At 50.7% G+C, this 17,314-nt stretch overlaps 1 protein-coding gene across 1 annotated transcript in view; it reads right to left on the reverse strand.

Moving 5' to 3' along the window:
- The window catches only part of Cdh4 (cadherin 4), a 471,330-nt gene extending 454,413 nt beyond the window's left edge, over positions 1–16,917 (reverse strand). The window contains exons 1-2 of the mRNA XM_026787264.1: positions 16,670–16,917; positions 14,657–14,768 (exon numbers count right to left, since the gene is read on the reverse strand). Coding sequence (XP_026643065.1) covers positions 14,657–14,768; positions 16,670–16,726 — 169 coding nt within the window. The 5' untranslated portion in view covers positions 16,727–16,917. The remainder of the gene's footprint in view (positions 1–14,656; positions 14,769–16,669) is intronic.
- Positions 16,918–17,314: the final 397 nt, after the last annotated feature.

The raw sequence follows: 17,314 nt of genomic DNA on the forward strand, positions 1-17,314 counted from the left end.
AGAGGGGAGGCTCATAAGGCTTCAGAGAACGGGGAGTCTGTCTAGGCTGGGCTGGCGGCCATTCTGACACAGAATCTAGCTATAGTCTTTCCATCCTCAGAAGCTGAGTGACACTAGATTCAAAAGCAACGGCTGTGAGTGTTCGGCAGAGGAAACACGGCACAGCTACTGCTCACTGCCCTTGGCCAGATCTATAATGGGGGAGAACAGAAAGACATGAAAAAGGGGGAGCTGTTAAGTTTGGTGCAGAAGAGCAGGAGCAAATTCAAAGGTGCAGGTAAGGCAGATGTGGAAAAAAGCAACTATAATTGTTAATGAGATTAGTGAAAAAAAAATAAAACCTTTCAGATCCGGGAGATGGCTCATCAGAGAGGTGCTTCAGTCCAGACTCTCAACACTCGCACAAAAGCTGGGTATAGCAGCATACACCCATGATCCTAACACTCAGGGAAGGGTGCTGTGGGACAATGTTCCTGTACACTATAAAGATTTATCACTTGTATTAGTGTAATAAAACATTGATTGGTCAGTAGCCAGGCAAGAAGTATAGGTGGGGCGACCAGACTAGGAGAATTCTGGGAAAAGGAAAGGAGAGACACAGTCACCAGCAAGACACAGATGAAGCAAGATGAGAATGCCTTACTGAGAAAAGGTACCAAGCCACATAGCTAAACATTAATAAGAATTATGGGTTAATTTAAGTTGTAAGAGCTAATTAATAATAAGCCTGAGCTAATAGGCCAAACAATTTATGAGTAATATAAGCCTCTGTGTGTTTCTTTGGGACTGAACAGCTGTGGGACTGGGTAGGACAGAAACTTCCATCTATAGGAGGGGTGGAGACAGGTAGGTTCCTGGAGCTCACTCTCAGTCAGCCAAATTAGTGAGAGACTCCGTCTCAAAAAAATAAAATGAAGAGCACACACCTTTAATCCCAGCACTCAGGAGGCAGGAGCAGGTGGATCTCTGTGAGTTCAATGCTAACCTGGTCTACAGAGTGAATTCTAGGACAGTCAGGGATAAACAGTGAGATCCTGCCTCAATAAATTTTTGAAGTGTTTATCAGTAAGAAAAGTATTTCACATTTATGCTGGACAGAGTGGTGCATGCTTTTAATTATAGAAGTCAGGGGGATCTCTGTAAGTTAAAGGCCAGTTTGTTCTACATAGTGAGTTCTAAGACAGACTGGAAAACAGTCTCAAAAGAAGACAGAAAGGAAAGAAGGAAGGAAAGACTGAAGAAAGAAAAGAAAAAAGGAAGGAAGAAAAAAAGAAATTAAAAATAGAGACTGACTGAAGAAGACACCTAACCCTATGACCTCCAGAGCTCCCTCTATTTTTTTGCCACAAGAATGTGTATGTGTACAACTCACAGACTAACACACATAAGCACCTGTCACACAAAAAATAAACCAATAAATAACCTTCACTTTGTACTGAAAAAATAGGCAAGGTGCCTTCAAGGCAACCTTCCATCCATCAAAGGTTCCAGCCTGTGAAAATGAAGTAATTTTAAAGTAGAAAGCCTGAACTGCAAATCAGTTGAAGGGGCTCCCTGCCTGAAAGCAATTGCCTAAGGAGGTGTTTTCCAGGGTTCAGCCACGGAGGCACACAGGGGCCACTCTATCTGTGGGATCAGAGGCAGCAGGATGCAGACATGCAGAGTGCAAAAGTTACAGGGCCACAGAAGGTTGCAACAATGTTTGAGAAAGCTTTCAACAGCAGGCAGTGTGTGGCAAGACTGGGTTCCCTGGTGAACACTGAGGGTGTTCTGGGGATCTGTGAGGTTACGGGGTCACAGACGGTTACAACAATGTTTGAGAAAGCTTCCAACACCAGGCAGTATTGTGGCAAGGCTGGGTTCCCTGGTGTTCTGGGGATCTGTGAAGTTACAGGGTCACAGACGGTTACAACAATGTTTGAGAAAGCTTCCAACAGCAGGCAGTGTGTGGCAAGGCTGGGTTCCCTGGTGAACACTGAGGGTGTTCTGGGGATCCGTTAAGTTACAGGGTCACAGAAGGTTGCAACAATGTTTGAGAAAGCTTCCAACACCAGGCAGTGTGTGGCAAGGCTGGGTTCCCGGGTGTTCTGGGGATCTGTGAAGGTGAAACGCAGCCTAGGCTGCCATGGCTGTGGTGGAAATGTAAGGAGCATGAGATGTCAGTGGATGGAAGCTGCAGGCCAGGAGTGAGTCCAGCTCCCCACTAAGAAAAGTGGCTACATGTGCTGACCGTGTCAGAAATGGAGGGGTGGGTACCCAGGTGATAGCCAAGATCTCCAGATGCCCCACACGGAGCTACATGTTTTGGTGTTTTCCCTGCTGTGTTTCGCCTTCTTCGCTCCCTTTTCCTTGCTAGGCTCTCTTCCGTCCTTCCTGTTTAGAATGGGAACATTTACTCTGTGCATGTGTTTTCCCTGCTGTGTTTAGCCTTCTTCGCTCCCTTTTTCTTGCTAGGCTCTCTTCCGTCCGTCCCGTTTAGAATGGGAAAATTTACTCTGTGCATGTGTTTGAGATGCATAACTGGTGTTGATAGTTTAAGCCTTAGTGGTCCACAGTTGAGAGACAGCCTTGATTTCTCAGGAGACTTTAGGCTGAAGTTTTAAGCTGCTAAAACTTCTATGGAAGACCATGGAGTTTTAGACTCTATAATGGATGCCCCCTGGGGTAGGAGATGGCTACCAGCCTGTGGGAACCAGAGAAGGAATATTATTTCATAAAGTGACGTAGTTTGGGGTCAAGTTGACAAAAGGGTGGACTTGGGAAAGTTAATTTTGATTAATGACTTGATTGGGTAGGAAAAGACCTGGGGCATTCATGAGGCTCACCTTCAGATGGGTCTGTAGGGAGGGGGTAAAACATACAAAAGGAAAGCAGGAGAAAACAGCTGAGCACTGGTGTTCTTCTGTCTCTACTTCCTCATCGGCATGATGGACCAAGCTACTCACGCCATCATGTCACTGCATGGCAGACTTCCCCTGCGAGCCAGAATGATCCCTTCCTCTATTAAGGTAGACTGTCTCCAAGCATTTGGTCACAGTCACAGGAAAAGTCACTCATACAGGTGCTATTCAAACTTACATCTGGGTAACACGAACGAGAAACCTGACACTTCTAGTCTGACACGTGAGCACACTCACGGGCTCCTAGAACAACCCAGAACCAAGCCCTGCTCCCTTTGGAATGCTCAGAGACCCCAGGAGCCAGGTGCATGCTCTGGACAACAAAATGCCTGTATTCTAGGGCTGGAGGTTAACTAGTTTGTATTCCAAATGGAACAGGCACCCACGAGGGGACAAGAACACCTCCCCACCTCCCTCCCATGCCTATGGCTCTCTCTCCTAGACAGGAAGCACCCAAGCCCCACAAGGACCAGCTGACTATTAGTGAGGGACAGGCAGTCCTCAAGAGCCTGTGGATATTCATCTGTTCCTAAAGGCTTACCTTAATCCTTCCTAAATCCCCATGCGCAGTCAGCAAGAAAACACAGCGAATCTGAACCAAGTTAAAGCCATTACGTGGGAAGTCCTTCGCTTTTGAGCAAGGTCTTCCTTGAGATATTCTCCGTGACCATTCTCTCTCTCTCTCAGCCGGCGACCGGGATGCAGCTGTCCTTCTGAGTATGAACTATGGACACAGGATATGAACTGGTTGTGGGTGTCCAGGGGAAGATGGACCGGAGGAAACAGGCAGCTGTAAAGGCTGGAGCTCGCCTTTCCCAGAGTCTCCCAACGGTGGTGGCTTCAGAGGCTCAGTCTCCTCCACAGGCTTGTCAACATGGACCGTTGCCCAGGGCAGGGAACTCAGCAAGTCCTCACGTATGACAGCCAGAGTGACTTCTAGAACTGGCTGCTGTGCCATTGTCATGGATCCCTGGCCCTTTGCAAGGGGCACTGATGAAGTAAAAGGAGCTTTTACAGTTGGCTAAATGAAAGGCTTTGGAGTTGGAGATGATCATACATTATGCTGGTGGCCATTGTCATCACAGATGGTCCTAGACCAGATGAGGGGTAGAGCAGACTAAAGCATGCAGGAGCAGACATGACGCCCTGCCGGCTGGGGATGGAGGGTACAATGGCCACTGTCAGCTGGAAAATCCTCCCTTGGAGCCATCAGAAGGAGCCGGTCTGTCACCACTACACCTCCATTTCAGCCCACTGAGACCCGTGACTGCCTCCTGACGCTCAGGAGTGCTGGCAAATGAACTCTATGTTCGTGCCAATCATCTTACAATAATAATTATGTAATTTGTAAAATGAGGAAATCTACAAAGCCTAATTCTGTGGCCTGTGACCTGAGCACCCCGTAGTACCACCTGAAATCTCTGGGTAGCAAAGCAGAATCACACAAGGAGACAAACAGGCACAAGGCACACGCTCCAGACACCAGGGGCTTCCCTCACCTTTGACCCCTTCTGAAGCATTGGAAGGAAATGGCCTCTGTAGGTAACAGCCTGGATAAGTGTTTTGTTCAGCCACTGTTGCTGCTGGAACATGGGGCATTTTTCGATGATAGCCAAATGCTTTCCCACTGAGCTACATCCCTAGTCTTTTGTGCTCTTTAAAAAATTCTGTTTATTCTTTTATATATATATACATATATATATATGTACACACATATGTGTGTGTGTGCGTGCGTGTTCACATGCGTGTGTGTGTGCATATGAGTACAGATCCCTCAGGAACCAGAAGAGGAGCAGGAGCTGGAGTTATGGGTGCTTGTGAGCCGCCTGTAACAGTCCGAATAAGAACGGCCCCCATGGCTCATATATTTGAATGCTTAATCACCAAGGAATGGTACCCTTTGATAGGGTTAGAGGTGTGGCTTTGCTGGAGGAAGTGTGTCAATGGGTGTGGGGCTTTGAGGTTTCGAAAGCCCAAGCCAGGTCCATTGTCTTCCCCTCTCTGTCCGCCTATGGATCAGGATGTAGCTCTCAGCTCCAGTGCCTGTCTCTTTGCCACCATACTCCCTGTCATGATGATAACGGACTAAATCTCTGACACTTGTAAGCAAGCCTCCAATTGAGTGCTTTCTCTTATATTAGCTGCCTTGGTCATGGCGTGTCTTCATAGCAAACAGAACAGTAACAAAGGCATCACCCAGCATGGGTGCTAGGAATGGCACTACCTGGGGACCTCTGGAAGAGAAGCAAGCACTATTGACTACTGAATCATCACTCCAGTCTGCCCTGCCCTGCCCCACCCCTGTTATGGTTTGGATAAGAACACAAAAGACAAAAAATAAATGCTGGTGAGGAGATAAGAAAAGAAGACCCCTTATTCACTGTTGGTGGCGATGCAAACTGATGTAGTCACTATGGTAACCAAGATGGGGGTTTCTCAAAAAAAAAAATCTAAAAATAGACTTATGTCCCAACTATACCCAAGGGTCTACATCATATACCCAAGGGTCTACATCAATATACTCAGGGGTCTACATCATATACCCAAGGGTCTACATCCATATACTCAGGGGTCTACATCATATACTCAAGGGTCTACATCATATACCCAAGGGTCTACATCCATATACTCAGGGGTCTACATCATATACTCAAGGGTCTACATCATATACCCAAGGGTCTACATAATATACCCAAGGGTCTACATCATATACTCAAGGGTCTACATCCATATACTCAAGGGTCCACATCCACATACCTGAAGGTCTATATCACGTACCCTAGGATCTACATCATATACACATGGTCTACATCCTACCATAGAGGTTCTTCCACATCCATGTTCATGGCTTCTCTGTTCATGATATCAAGGAAGTGAAGTCAACTCAGATGTTCATCAATAGAAGAACAGACAAGGCAGGTATGGTGCATATGATCCATGGGATTTTATTCAACCATAAAGAAAAATGAAACCACGAAAATTTCAGAGAAACTGATGAATTTGGAAAGTATTATGTTAAGTGTGGTGGCTTGTTTTCAGACAGGCAAAATTCTTAAGTTCCCTCTTAAATGCAGATCTCAGCTTTTAATTACTATATGTGCCCGTGTGCACGTGTACGTGTACGTGTGCGTGTGCGTGTGTGTGTGTGTGTGTGTGTGTGTGTGTGTGTGTGTGGAGTGGGGCAGAGGCCATGAAAGCAGAGGAGAGACCATGAGGAAGAGATGAGGTCACAGAACATGTGACATGGAAGAGGAATGGGGCTCCTGGGGGTGGAAGAATATGAGGAGCTTACAAAACCAAATCTGCACACTAAGTCACACAAACACCCAGTAACAGACTGCCAGGAAGATGGGACTTGAGGGACGCAGAATCCCCGAGACAGTACTGGAGGCAGCAGAGAGAGGGCAGCCCAGAGCCTGGGCAAAAAAATCCTTTCCACAAAAATCTGGGCTTGCAATGTAGGCCAGAGCCCTCTGGGGATAAAGCAGCAAGCAGACGGCATGAGGGCACTCGGGAGAACTTCATCACCTCCACAGACAGAAGCTTCTCTAGGCTCATGGTATTTTTTTTTTATAGTGAAATTCACTCACAGGAAAAATTGCTCCTTCAAGAAGTCAGAATAATAGGCACATTCTTGGCAAAGATGAATGCCTGCCTGCATGCTCTCACCTCATGATTAGTTCTGCCATTTACTTAACCACACTTCCAAGGGGAAAAAGAAAGAGAAAGGGAGGGGCGCCCCGTCCTCACTTTTAACCCACATCCACTTGCGAATTTGGGGAATTCATGGGATTTCCACATTCTGAAATTAAGATCATGAAGGATCATGAGGAAACCGCGGGTGCCCCTACACCACACACAGTTCATTTAGAAGGTAGCACGAAGTTCATTGTGATCTTTTAGCAAAATTCACAAACCCAGCAGGGCAGAATTGGAAAATCACTATTTCTGGAACAAAACAAAACCTTGAACATCTTTACAGCTGATACACAAATCACGGGCCAGAGAGATGGCCCAGAGATTAAGAGCATGGGCGGCTCTTGCAGAGGATCATGGTTCAATTCCTAGCACCTACACGGGGCTTACATCTATCTACAACTCCAGTCCCGGGGGGTCTGATACCCTCATCTAGACTCTGCAGGCATCAGGCATGCACATGGTATACAGACATACATGCAGGCCAAACAGCCTTGCACATAAAAGTAAATATATTTTTAAGTAAAAAAAAAATATGTGCCATTTGGTGGAGTGGATCCTGTGCTTGGCTAGAGAGGGCACCATGGAGGAAATTCACACCGAGGAACACAAGGAGAGCCTGGAGGAACCAGAGGAAGAACCCGGACCCTAGAGCCCTACGATGCTTCAGATCACACCAGAGACAAGGACAGAAGGAGTCAATATACAGCTAGGACCCCATGTCCCAGCAGAAAGGACACACAAGTGGGAGATGAGGAAAGTATGTCCCCAGATCCTACCAGATCCCTCCGTGCTGTATGCCCAGTGCTAAGATGATTTGAAAGCCAGGGGAGACCCCTTTCCAGGACTGACTGACATTTGCCCAGAATCCCAGAATTGTCGAACCCCAGCCTTCCAAAGCCAGAGCTGTTTGTGCAAGCCCAGGGGCCCATGGGGTGAGGGCGCACTGTAGGAGGAGGTCTGAGCACGAGTGATGGCTGCCGAGGGCTTTGGACACCGAGTCTCCATGATGCAGCTGTCTGAGCAGAGGGACAATCACCATCTCTTGGTTACCGTCAACTCTACCAGTGGCTTCTGAACATATGGGGGAAATGACTGTGCACATCCATTTTGGGGCTGTCTATGCCATCTGCTCTGACGTCATAGGGAAAGCAGATGTAGCTAGGAGCACAGGGCCGGACAAATGAGAAGAGTCACTCCGCCAATCGGCCTCACTGACCCTTGGTTGCTGATTAGCGCTATAGCCATAGGCTTCTCTGGAGACTTACTAAGCTATACGCAGAGGCTGCTCAGAAGCTGCAGTCACTGCATTGCTAAGACACAAAGTCTCAAGGTCCTTCATCTTCAGGTTTGATCAAAATGCAGGCTCTGAAGACACAGTCTTCATTATGTCCCCACTTCCCGCCTGGAACTGGTCAAGTCAAGTGTGCTGATCCGAGAAGTCACAAAGAACTGCAGTCTCCTGACATCGGCATGTCACAGGGGTAGAGGACAAGGGGACAGCGCGAAGGGAACAGTGGTCCGTGGTGTGGAATGTAGTAAAGAGCCACACGCCCGTGATCAAGCCTTCAGTTTATGGCAGGCAGAGGGACTCCTGGATTCATCTCCCAGGGCCAGGGACTGATGGCAGAATACATGGGGTAGGATGTGCGCTGTTTCCTTGGCTGCTAGGACCCTCGCTCTGTGAACCGCACATTCGGGGATAAGCAGTGATCCTCATACTTTACCTCCTACAGAGCCCCGCTGCCCATTCTGCACGACAGCCTTGTTTAAGACACGAGTCAGAGAAAAGCTGTAGAAAAATCAATAACTCTGTTGCCGAGACTGTCCCCAAAGACAGTGTGGACATTCTGGGGAGACCCCTGAAGTGGCAGCCAAGAGAAGCAGCCAGCGACACATTCCTCCAGCCACAGGAGCAGCAAGCCCAGCCTGGTGTTCAGAGCCGTGTTCCCTCAGCCTCACGCTCCTCTGTTCTTGTCAGAACTGGCGTGTGCAGGGATGCAGGGAAGACACCCAATGTGGCCTCTGCGTCCGCAGGGTGCCAAGGACAGCCCTGGAGCCAGCATCTCCTGGGGGCTTGGGTGAAGGCCCTGACCTGACACATTTAATGAGTCTGTGTTCCTGGCTAGAGAAATAGTCAGAAGTGGTAGCTATTTGTTTCACTCTTTTAACAAATATTTATCAGTGTGCCCTACGTGTTTCCTGCACCCCAATATGCCAGGAGGAAGCCCCAATGCACAAAGGAGCAGAGGTCCAGGCCCCAGGCTGGGTGGTGGAACCAGAGACGCAGCTCAGAGAGGGGCTGAATGACCTGTGCCCATCGCTATTGTCACCCCGCGGTTGGGGCTGCTCTTAGTCACTCAGCTGTGGTCTCTCCACCTTACCTGTCTCATCTGTGCTCAGGTCAGCTCTGCCACCCTGACAGTCACAAAACAGCTACTCAAGCACAAAGACCATGTCTGTGTTCCAGAGAGAAGGAGAGGGACTTTCCGGTCAGTTTAGTCTTTTCTCCTTTGTCAGAAAAAAAATGAAAAAGTCCAGCCTTCCCAGAAGCCTAACCTAATTAAATACCACTGACCAGAAAGAGGCCACATTGCCATGTGGGTGTGAAAGCCTATATAGATATTTTCAGTGGGGCCTACAGTCAGCAAACTAGGCCAGTACAGAGACTGAGTGAGGAGGGCCGTGGCCAGCAGTCTGTGGGGCCCGAGGGTTCCAGACATATCATCGGTGCCTTGATTTCAGCCTCCCTAGCAGCTCCTGCTCTGCTCAGTGTGGACCAAGAATGCCACTTTCAGGCCCTTCCCTTCCTGCAAGGCCCAGCTCCTCGAAGAGGTTCAGCACAGGAAGGGCCTGCAGTGGGCACATTCATACCTACCCAAGCCTTCTGCCCTGTCAGGATCATGTGGATTGTGAGTTGGATCCCACAAACCACATGGGCAAAGAAGATACTTCCTGATAAATTATAAAAGAAAGATAGGGGCTGGGGAGAGATGACACAGTTGCTAGGAACACTTGCTGCTCCTTCAGAAGACCCAGGCTCAGTGAGCACCCAGATGATGGCTCATAATGGTCCTTATTCCAGTTCCAGGGAATCTAACGCCCTCTTCTGGCATCTGCAGGTACTGCATGCACATAGTACACACTTGTATACACACACACACACACACACACACACACACACACACCACAATCTTTTAAAAACCACTCAAGAAGACAGCACCTCTCAAAGGCAGAGTTTGCTAGGCTTCAATGTGTCTTAGGCACTGACCCCAGGTACCTTCCCTGACCTTTGCCCAGGTGTCCTTATAAGCATATGGGCCGGGGTCAAGTATTTGAGAGGAGGAGATGGAGGGAGGGAGAGGCTGGGGTCATTCCTAGCTACATGGTGAGTTGCAGGCAAAGCTGGGCTACATGAGGACCAGAGAGGGAAGGGAGAGAGAGGGAGAGAGAGGAGAAACAGCAAATAATTCGTGGGCTGCCTTCCTTTTCATGCACAGACCCCAGTGCTGGGGAAGTGCCATCGACAGGGCAATGCATACTGTTTGCATGGCATCTTTTCCCTCCTCCTTCCTAAAACAGGACTCTCAACTCTGTCCTGAGAAGACCAGTTGGCTGCTCGTCCAGCAAGTGGGCCAAGGGGGCGGGCACCAAGCACAACAGTGCAATCAGTGCAGCTCAGAACACCACGTGATCTGGTGGTAGCCGATGAGAACCCTTGCGGGGATTACAAGAAAAGTTTCCCTGAGACTAGAAAAAGAAGCAGAGGCACCTTCTGTGTCTTCCTTCTGCCCTGAACTCAGATGCAACACGCAGAGCCACAGCAGCTGGTCTATGGTGATGTGGCAATAAACTGACAAATCAGATGGCGGTGTGGTAAGAATAAAGATTAGGCTTGCGATAGGCACAGATCTGATCCACTGCCCTAGCCCTTGACCCTGTTTCAGCACTCACTGTAGTATGAGTAGAATTGACCCCATCTACTGAAGGGTCTGTCAACTAGGTCTCGGCCTGTTGGTCAAGCATGCTGGGATAATAACTATGATTAAGAACTGGAAGACAGGCCAGGAAACTCTGCAGCCATCAAGGTTTATGTAAGACAGACTGAAGGCAGAGACTGTTCTTTTGTTTCCTGGCTGCCCAGACCCAAATAACCACACAGAAACTATATTAATTATGGCACTGTTTGGCCAATAGCTCAGGCATATTCCTGGCTAGCTCTTACATCTTCAATTAACCCATTTCTAGTAATCTATGTATCACCATGAGACTATGATCTACTGAAGGTTCCGGCATCTTTCTCCTTCAGCAGCCACATGGTGTCCCCTCGATTCCGCCTACTCTCTCTCTATATATCTAGGTTCTAATTTCCCACCTGGCATTGTTCTGCCAAACCATTGGCCAAAACAGCTTTATTTATTAGCCAATAAAAGCAACACATATACAGAAGGACGTCCTACATCAAGAGACAGTTGGTTGACAAGGAGCAAGTGTGGCAGGTACACAGTTTGCTCCAGGCTGAGATGGAGACTGGGAGAAAAATCTTCAAATGCGGCACTAACAGCAAAGCCTCTTTCTAGCTTCTATGAACTCAGCACAGCCCCTCCTCCCCCCGCTCAGATGACCAACCGATCCCAGTTCCCCTGCTACACAGCAAACAGGGGCTCTTCCAAGTCACTTTTCTCCAAGATTGTGGTGGAGACCCAATCCACACATCCTTTATTCTCCTGAGACACCGAAACTTCCCCCATGCACGGGGTTCTCCACTGTGAGACTGGGCAGGGTGAACCCAGAGTCTGCCCTTCTTGTGGGGGGACAACACAGGGCATCACACTGGCCTACAGCTTCCCTGGGCACATTAATACACAGAGCAGAGAAAGAGACACTAACTTAAGTACTTGCCCCAGCCTAAAGCAGGGCTTGGAGCAGGCTGCTTGAGAGCCCTCGGAACCTGACTGTCATATTTAGATATTACCATGCACCAGTGATCATAAGCAAATCATTCTAAGAAAACAGAGCCATGGCCGCACTGCGGGGACACTCAATGTTCGCCAGCAGAGGCATCAGGAAAACACAAGGCCAAGTAGACCTGGAACAGTGGGGGCCCAAGGAGCACTCTGCTTTTGGTCCCTGGTTGTTCTGCACCTCCAAAGGGTTGCTATACATGGGACTTGTTACCCTGTTGGGGGAAACTATTTTAAGCCTAATTAGCAGGATTTTTTTAGAATGCAAATGCTTTTCATTTAGACATAAAACAAAATGCCACGACATTTCCTCCACCCATTTATCACAAACAAGTTAATTACTGTGTAACAAATCTCCCCTGCTGGAATACGGAGGTCCAGGACTGCCGGTGAGCTGACTCAGGCTTCGAGAGGAAGCCACGGGGTGGCCTGTAATAGCTCATGGCGTGCTCACCGTAAAACCACGACTGGGAAGCTCTGCTTGTCAAATTAAGTAAGGTTAAGCTCTCTCCCTCGGAATAACTCAATTATCAGCAGTCATTATCTGTTTAGCACGGCACCTACCAGAAGCTCCAAGCTCTGAGCCTGACAGTCACCCTCACTGTGTTCTCAGAGTGGCAAAGTTTTCTGCACACCCAGCCACGGCTGCCTGTCCTAGCTGGAGTGCATTGCCGGCCTCGGTTTTCACCTCTGTGTGTGCAAAATGATTTCTAAGATGTAAAACCATCTTTGCTCATGACAGCTCGCACCTCAAGCTCAAGGGGAAGAAGAAAGGGAGAGAGCAGAGGGTGCGGGAGAAGGAGAAGTGATGTGGCTGTAGTCCATCCTCAGGGAGGAGCAAACGAGCACAGACCCCAGACTTCTTCCCTGAGCTAGGTCTGAGCTGTAGGAAGTTCACCCAGGATGCACTAGGTGAACCCAGGCCATTACCCCCGTACCTAAGAGGACCAGAGCACAGAGTAGGGCCTAGCTATGCGCACAGTCATGACAGCAGTGAGAAGCATGGTGAAAATATGGAGATTTCTTTCCTGTTGTAGACACTCCTTGTTACCAAATAGCATTTTTCTCTCAACTGTAGGCCACTGGATGTGGCAAGATCTCCTTGTGTTTCTTAGGAGCCCCGGGAGGCCTCAGGCCTCAATGTCAGCCTGGTGGAGTCCAGTGTAGTGATATTTCATTGGTATTTTAATAAATAAAGCTTGCCTAAAGATCAGAACTCAAAATATCCATACTAGTTGGTCATACAGGCTGGGCAGTGGTAGCACACACCTTTAATCCCAGCAGCCACACTAGTTAGCCATAGAGGCCAGGTGGTGGTGGTGCACCCCTTTAGTCCCAGCACTAGAGAGTGTAAGATGGGAGGAGATGGGAACTTGCTCTCTTTTCAGTCTGAAGATTTCATGGAGGTAAGAGCTCTCTAGTGGCTTGCCTGCTTTGCTTTTCTGATCTTCAGGTTGAACCCCAATATCTGTCTCTGGGTTTTTATTACTCATGCTACAGTCTAGAATGCAGCCATGGTAGGGATGAGCTATGCTGGACATGGGAAAAGGACCCGCCCTGTAGGGGAAGCCCAGCCAATCACCTTGCTTGTATGGCGGGGTTCCCTGAGGATATTATTTACTTTTAAATATTGCAGGTGTGCTCCCTGCCTTCCCTTCTCCTGTTTTCCTGTTCTCCCGGGAACCTTGGTCTTGTAAGTCCTTCCTTTATTAAAGCTGAATATTTTATTATAATTTCTGTCTGCTGTTCATTTACGCCGTAACATCACCCCATCAAACTCTGAATCAAACCACTCACAGAGTTCTTGGAATGTCCTGAACACAGTTTCTCATTGCGGGTATCCATTCCAGTCCTCAGCCTGCTTCTGAAGGGGTTTCTTCCCTCCTCCTCCCTCCCTCCGTCCCTCCCTCTGTCCCTCTTTCCCTCCCTCCCTTCTTTCTTATGATCAGCAAGAGTCAGTGGCTTTGGCTTCACAATTTGTAAAATGAAAAACATCAGAAAAGTGGAATGCTTGTAATTTGTAAGGAATAAAGTGTGCCTGACTCTTGCTGGAAGGGGCCACGTCCAGCAGGTGGGAGCAACCTTCTGACACTGTGGTGGGGTAATGGGATGGCACTGTCACCTGCGAGGTTCACACCTGAGAACCACACAATTCCTCCTCCACAAAGGAAAAGAAAAACCCTCGCAGTTCTAAGTTTAGGATTTTATGTCCAAGTGAACTTACAGCTGCTTTTGAGTACATTCAGACACGCCTAGAACAGCACTCTGTGCAGGTGAGGGCTTCCACACACCTGTGCACACCTGTTCATAGACAGCTGTTTTATTTCCTATAACACAAGCGCACCAGGAGAAATAAAAAACCTTAAGACTTCAGAGCCAACATGGAAATTAGGTTTTGACACCCTTTCTGAAAGCCCACTTTCCTTGTCTCTATGATGTCAGGTCAAACTTCTGGGAGACTGAGTCCAAGAGCAAAGGCTCCAAGACCAAAACCTCAGAGTCCAGACTCTTACCTCCCACTCTGTGCAAACAGAAAGTTTAGTTTGTCTGGAAACAAGAAACAGATTTGCAATGAGTTTTCCAGCCATCTCCCTCTGCCCCTTGTACACTTCAGCTCCAGAAGCTTGCTGATGCCCCTCCCTGCAGTGTGTGTTTTCCTGTCATCGTCGGGGCAGTCGTGAAAGCCACATGCCACATTTGTGAGCAGAACATCTATGGGCTTATTTACCGCACTCCCAACAACATCATCTGCTTTGTCACGCATTTCAAAGTGGGGATAATTTAAGAGTCTGGCATTTCATACATAAAAATACTCGGTAAGGAAGTCTCCCTGCACAGCATTGGGTGACAAGGATCCACCCGAATTCTCATCTGTTACCCAGGACATGAGTCACCTCAGTTCAAAATGACAGGCAGGCTTCCGGATCATTCACCACTTGCAAGGAGCCTTTCAACTGGCCCACTGGAACCTCGTTGATCTCACAACCATCTCTTTGCAAAAGAGCAGGACTCCAAGGCAAGCCAAGCCTGGCATTTCATACCCCCCTCCCTGCACGACAGACAGACAGACAGACAGACAGACACACCCTCTTTTACCTCTGAGTAGTTTCTCTCCTTCCAGGACATTCGGGGAGATCAACGCAGTGTAGTCTTCTTCGGAGAAGCCAGCCTTGCAAGCCTCCCTGACTGTAAGATCCTCATGGTGGGCCTGGGGATGGAAAGGGAGGCGTGAAACCAAAATAAGTTCACAGAAATTTAATCCAGCCCACATTTGTCATGTCCACTTCACAAGCCTCTGACTGAGAAGTGCAGATAAACCACCATCTCCACCCAGAGGTGGTATTGGGATCCTCAGGTCTCTGGGGGGACTTCAGGATGTCTTGGAGCAGGCTGGAGTGATCTTCCCACACTGGACAGATAGCCGCACTGACTTCCGTGGGAACCACAGGGTCAACTGACGCCTAGAGGGACCTTTTGGGCATATGGCAGGGGGCGGGGGGGAAGGAAGAGGTGCCAGGGAGGAGAGGTGGGCAAGGAACAGCGGTTCACTCAAGCACAGGCAAAACCAAGCCGCTGGAGAGGGAGGGGAGCATCTCTCTGGGCTGCAGAGCTAGCTCTCTGCCTTTAGGCTAGGTGAGAGCGCTGGCCACAGGGGTGGGGTTCCAAGAAAGGGAGCTGCCAAAATGAAGGAGATTCCAGGGCTGTTTCCAAGCTGAGCAAAGGGAGTGACCACTTCTGCCACCAGGCTGCAAGGTGCTCGTGTGTGTGTGTGTGTGTGTGTGTGTGTGTGTGTGTGTGTGTGTGTGTAAGTTCACCCGCCCAATGTCGTGAACTCTTGTTCTCTCTGAAGCCCCTGTTTCAAGCCTAGTCAGGAGAGACGGTTCGCCTAACTAACCAGAAGGGCTTGCTTTTCACTCCTCTGGAAGTCTCTCAATCTGTAGGGAGCGGAAGACAGTGGGCAGGGGGTTCCACCCAAGCTGCCGGGAACCAAAGGAGATAAAGCATGTGTCTCCACCAATTTAGTCCGCTACGAAGACGAGAAGACGCACCAGGCACCCTGTCCCTGGTGATGGAGCTTTGGGAGCCGCGGGCACACCGGCATCCTGCAGTCTCGGCTTCGCAGGCCACCGGAGCGGAACACAGCTCCCTGCCCGCCGAGTCCTCCAGCTGCGCGCAACGGGGCCCACCCGGGTTCGGCTAAGAGGCCACCCGCAGCCTGCAGCCTGTAGCTCCGGCTCGGAACCCGGCCCCAGAGGCTGAGAGAAGATTGGGAGGGTTATGGATCTTCCTCGGGTCAAAACTCAGAATCGCGTTCGATTTCAGGGGACTGTGGCTCTGAAATGCACTTGCAGCCCGCGGGAGGCGAAAGTCGGCCGGGAAAGTTTCTGTCTCCCCGGGGCGTGTTCCCCGCGTACAGCGCTGGTCCGGTGGCCTCGTAGCGGGCGGTCCCCGGCCCTGGTTCATTGCCGAGATTACCTCGGCGTAGCTGTGAGCAAGCCACCGGACCGATCGGCCACGAGAGGGGGTTCGGGCCACTTGGTCTCCGCCCAGGGTCGCCGCGGGAGCTGCTGCTGAGCCCCGAAGAGAGGCCCCGCAGCGAGCCTTAGCCACCTAGCCGAGCCGGCTGGGGACCGCGCAGAGACAGTGTGGGGATAGCGCGGGTATCCAGCTCCGGTCTCCGGGCTTCGTGTCTCGCGCTCCCGCCGCGCCCTCTTCCCGGTCCCTCTCTAAGTCGGGAGGACCCGTCAGACACTACGGCTACAGCCCCGTGCCCCGTAGTCGCCTCCGTCTCCCACCGCAGTCGCGCTTCGGGCACCCACGGGACCCGGGTGAGCGCTCCGCGCAGCGGACCCGACCCCGGCGTGCGGCTGGAACTCGGGATGCGCTGCTGCCGGGCGATGGAGGCGAGCTCCATGTCACGGAGGGCGTCCCCGGAGCGCAGATCGGGCAGCGAGATGGCATCCCGGTCCCGCCCGCTCCACCCCGCAGCTCCCAGCTCCGATCGCAGGAGGCTTCTTGCAGCGCTGGCGGCGGGATGAGAAAGCCGGGGTAGCCAAGCCAGACCCTTCGGTTCCCGGACTGCCCGCGAGCAGGGAGGCGTCAACTTACCCGGAGCGCGCCCGAGAGCCCGAGTAGAAGCAGCGGCAGCACCGAGCCCGTGGTCATCGTCCCCGCTGCGCCGCGCCGCCCTGGCGCTCTCCCAGTGCCCGGCTTCCCCCGCCGCGGCAGCGCTCCTCCCGCGCCCGCCCTGCTTCTCCCCTCGCTCGCCGCCCGGGCTTCGGGAGCCAGGCCAAGTGGGCCGGCGGCGCGCTCCCTCCGGCCGGTGAGTCCGCGGGCCTCGCAGCCGCCCGCGCCTCTGTTCCGCGCGCTCGGAACTGCAGGTGAAGCCGCGCGGCCGCCCCGCCGAGGCCCCGCCCCTCTGGCCGGGCCTGACGCGGGCCTTAAAGGAGCCGCTCCCGCGCCCACTCACTCAACAACCTTCGAGCCTGGTTGTTCGCTGCCCCGCTGGTCTCTGTCTCGCGGGACATCGGAGTTCCGTTTGGGCAGAAGTCACCAAGGACACTCGGTTTCTAAGAGCAAAGACTGTGTGGACTGAAGAAGGTACTGAGGTCTCTGTCCTCAAGTTAGATGTTCTTTGTAGATTGTGGGATTTACTCGCTATCACCCCGTGATCTTAGGTCAGCTTCTTTCTAGAGCCTACGCTGGAGAGTGGACATTTCCCTCAGCCTTGCCTCCTCTAACTTCCCCCAACAC

Source organism: Microtus ochrogaster, linkage group LG8 (assembly GCF_000317375.1).
Source record: "Microtus ochrogaster isolate Prairie Vole_2 linkage group LG8, MicOch1.0, whole genome shotgun sequence".
Lineage (NCBI taxonomy): Eukaryota > Metazoa > Chordata > Mammalia > Rodentia > Cricetidae > Microtus > Microtus ochrogaster.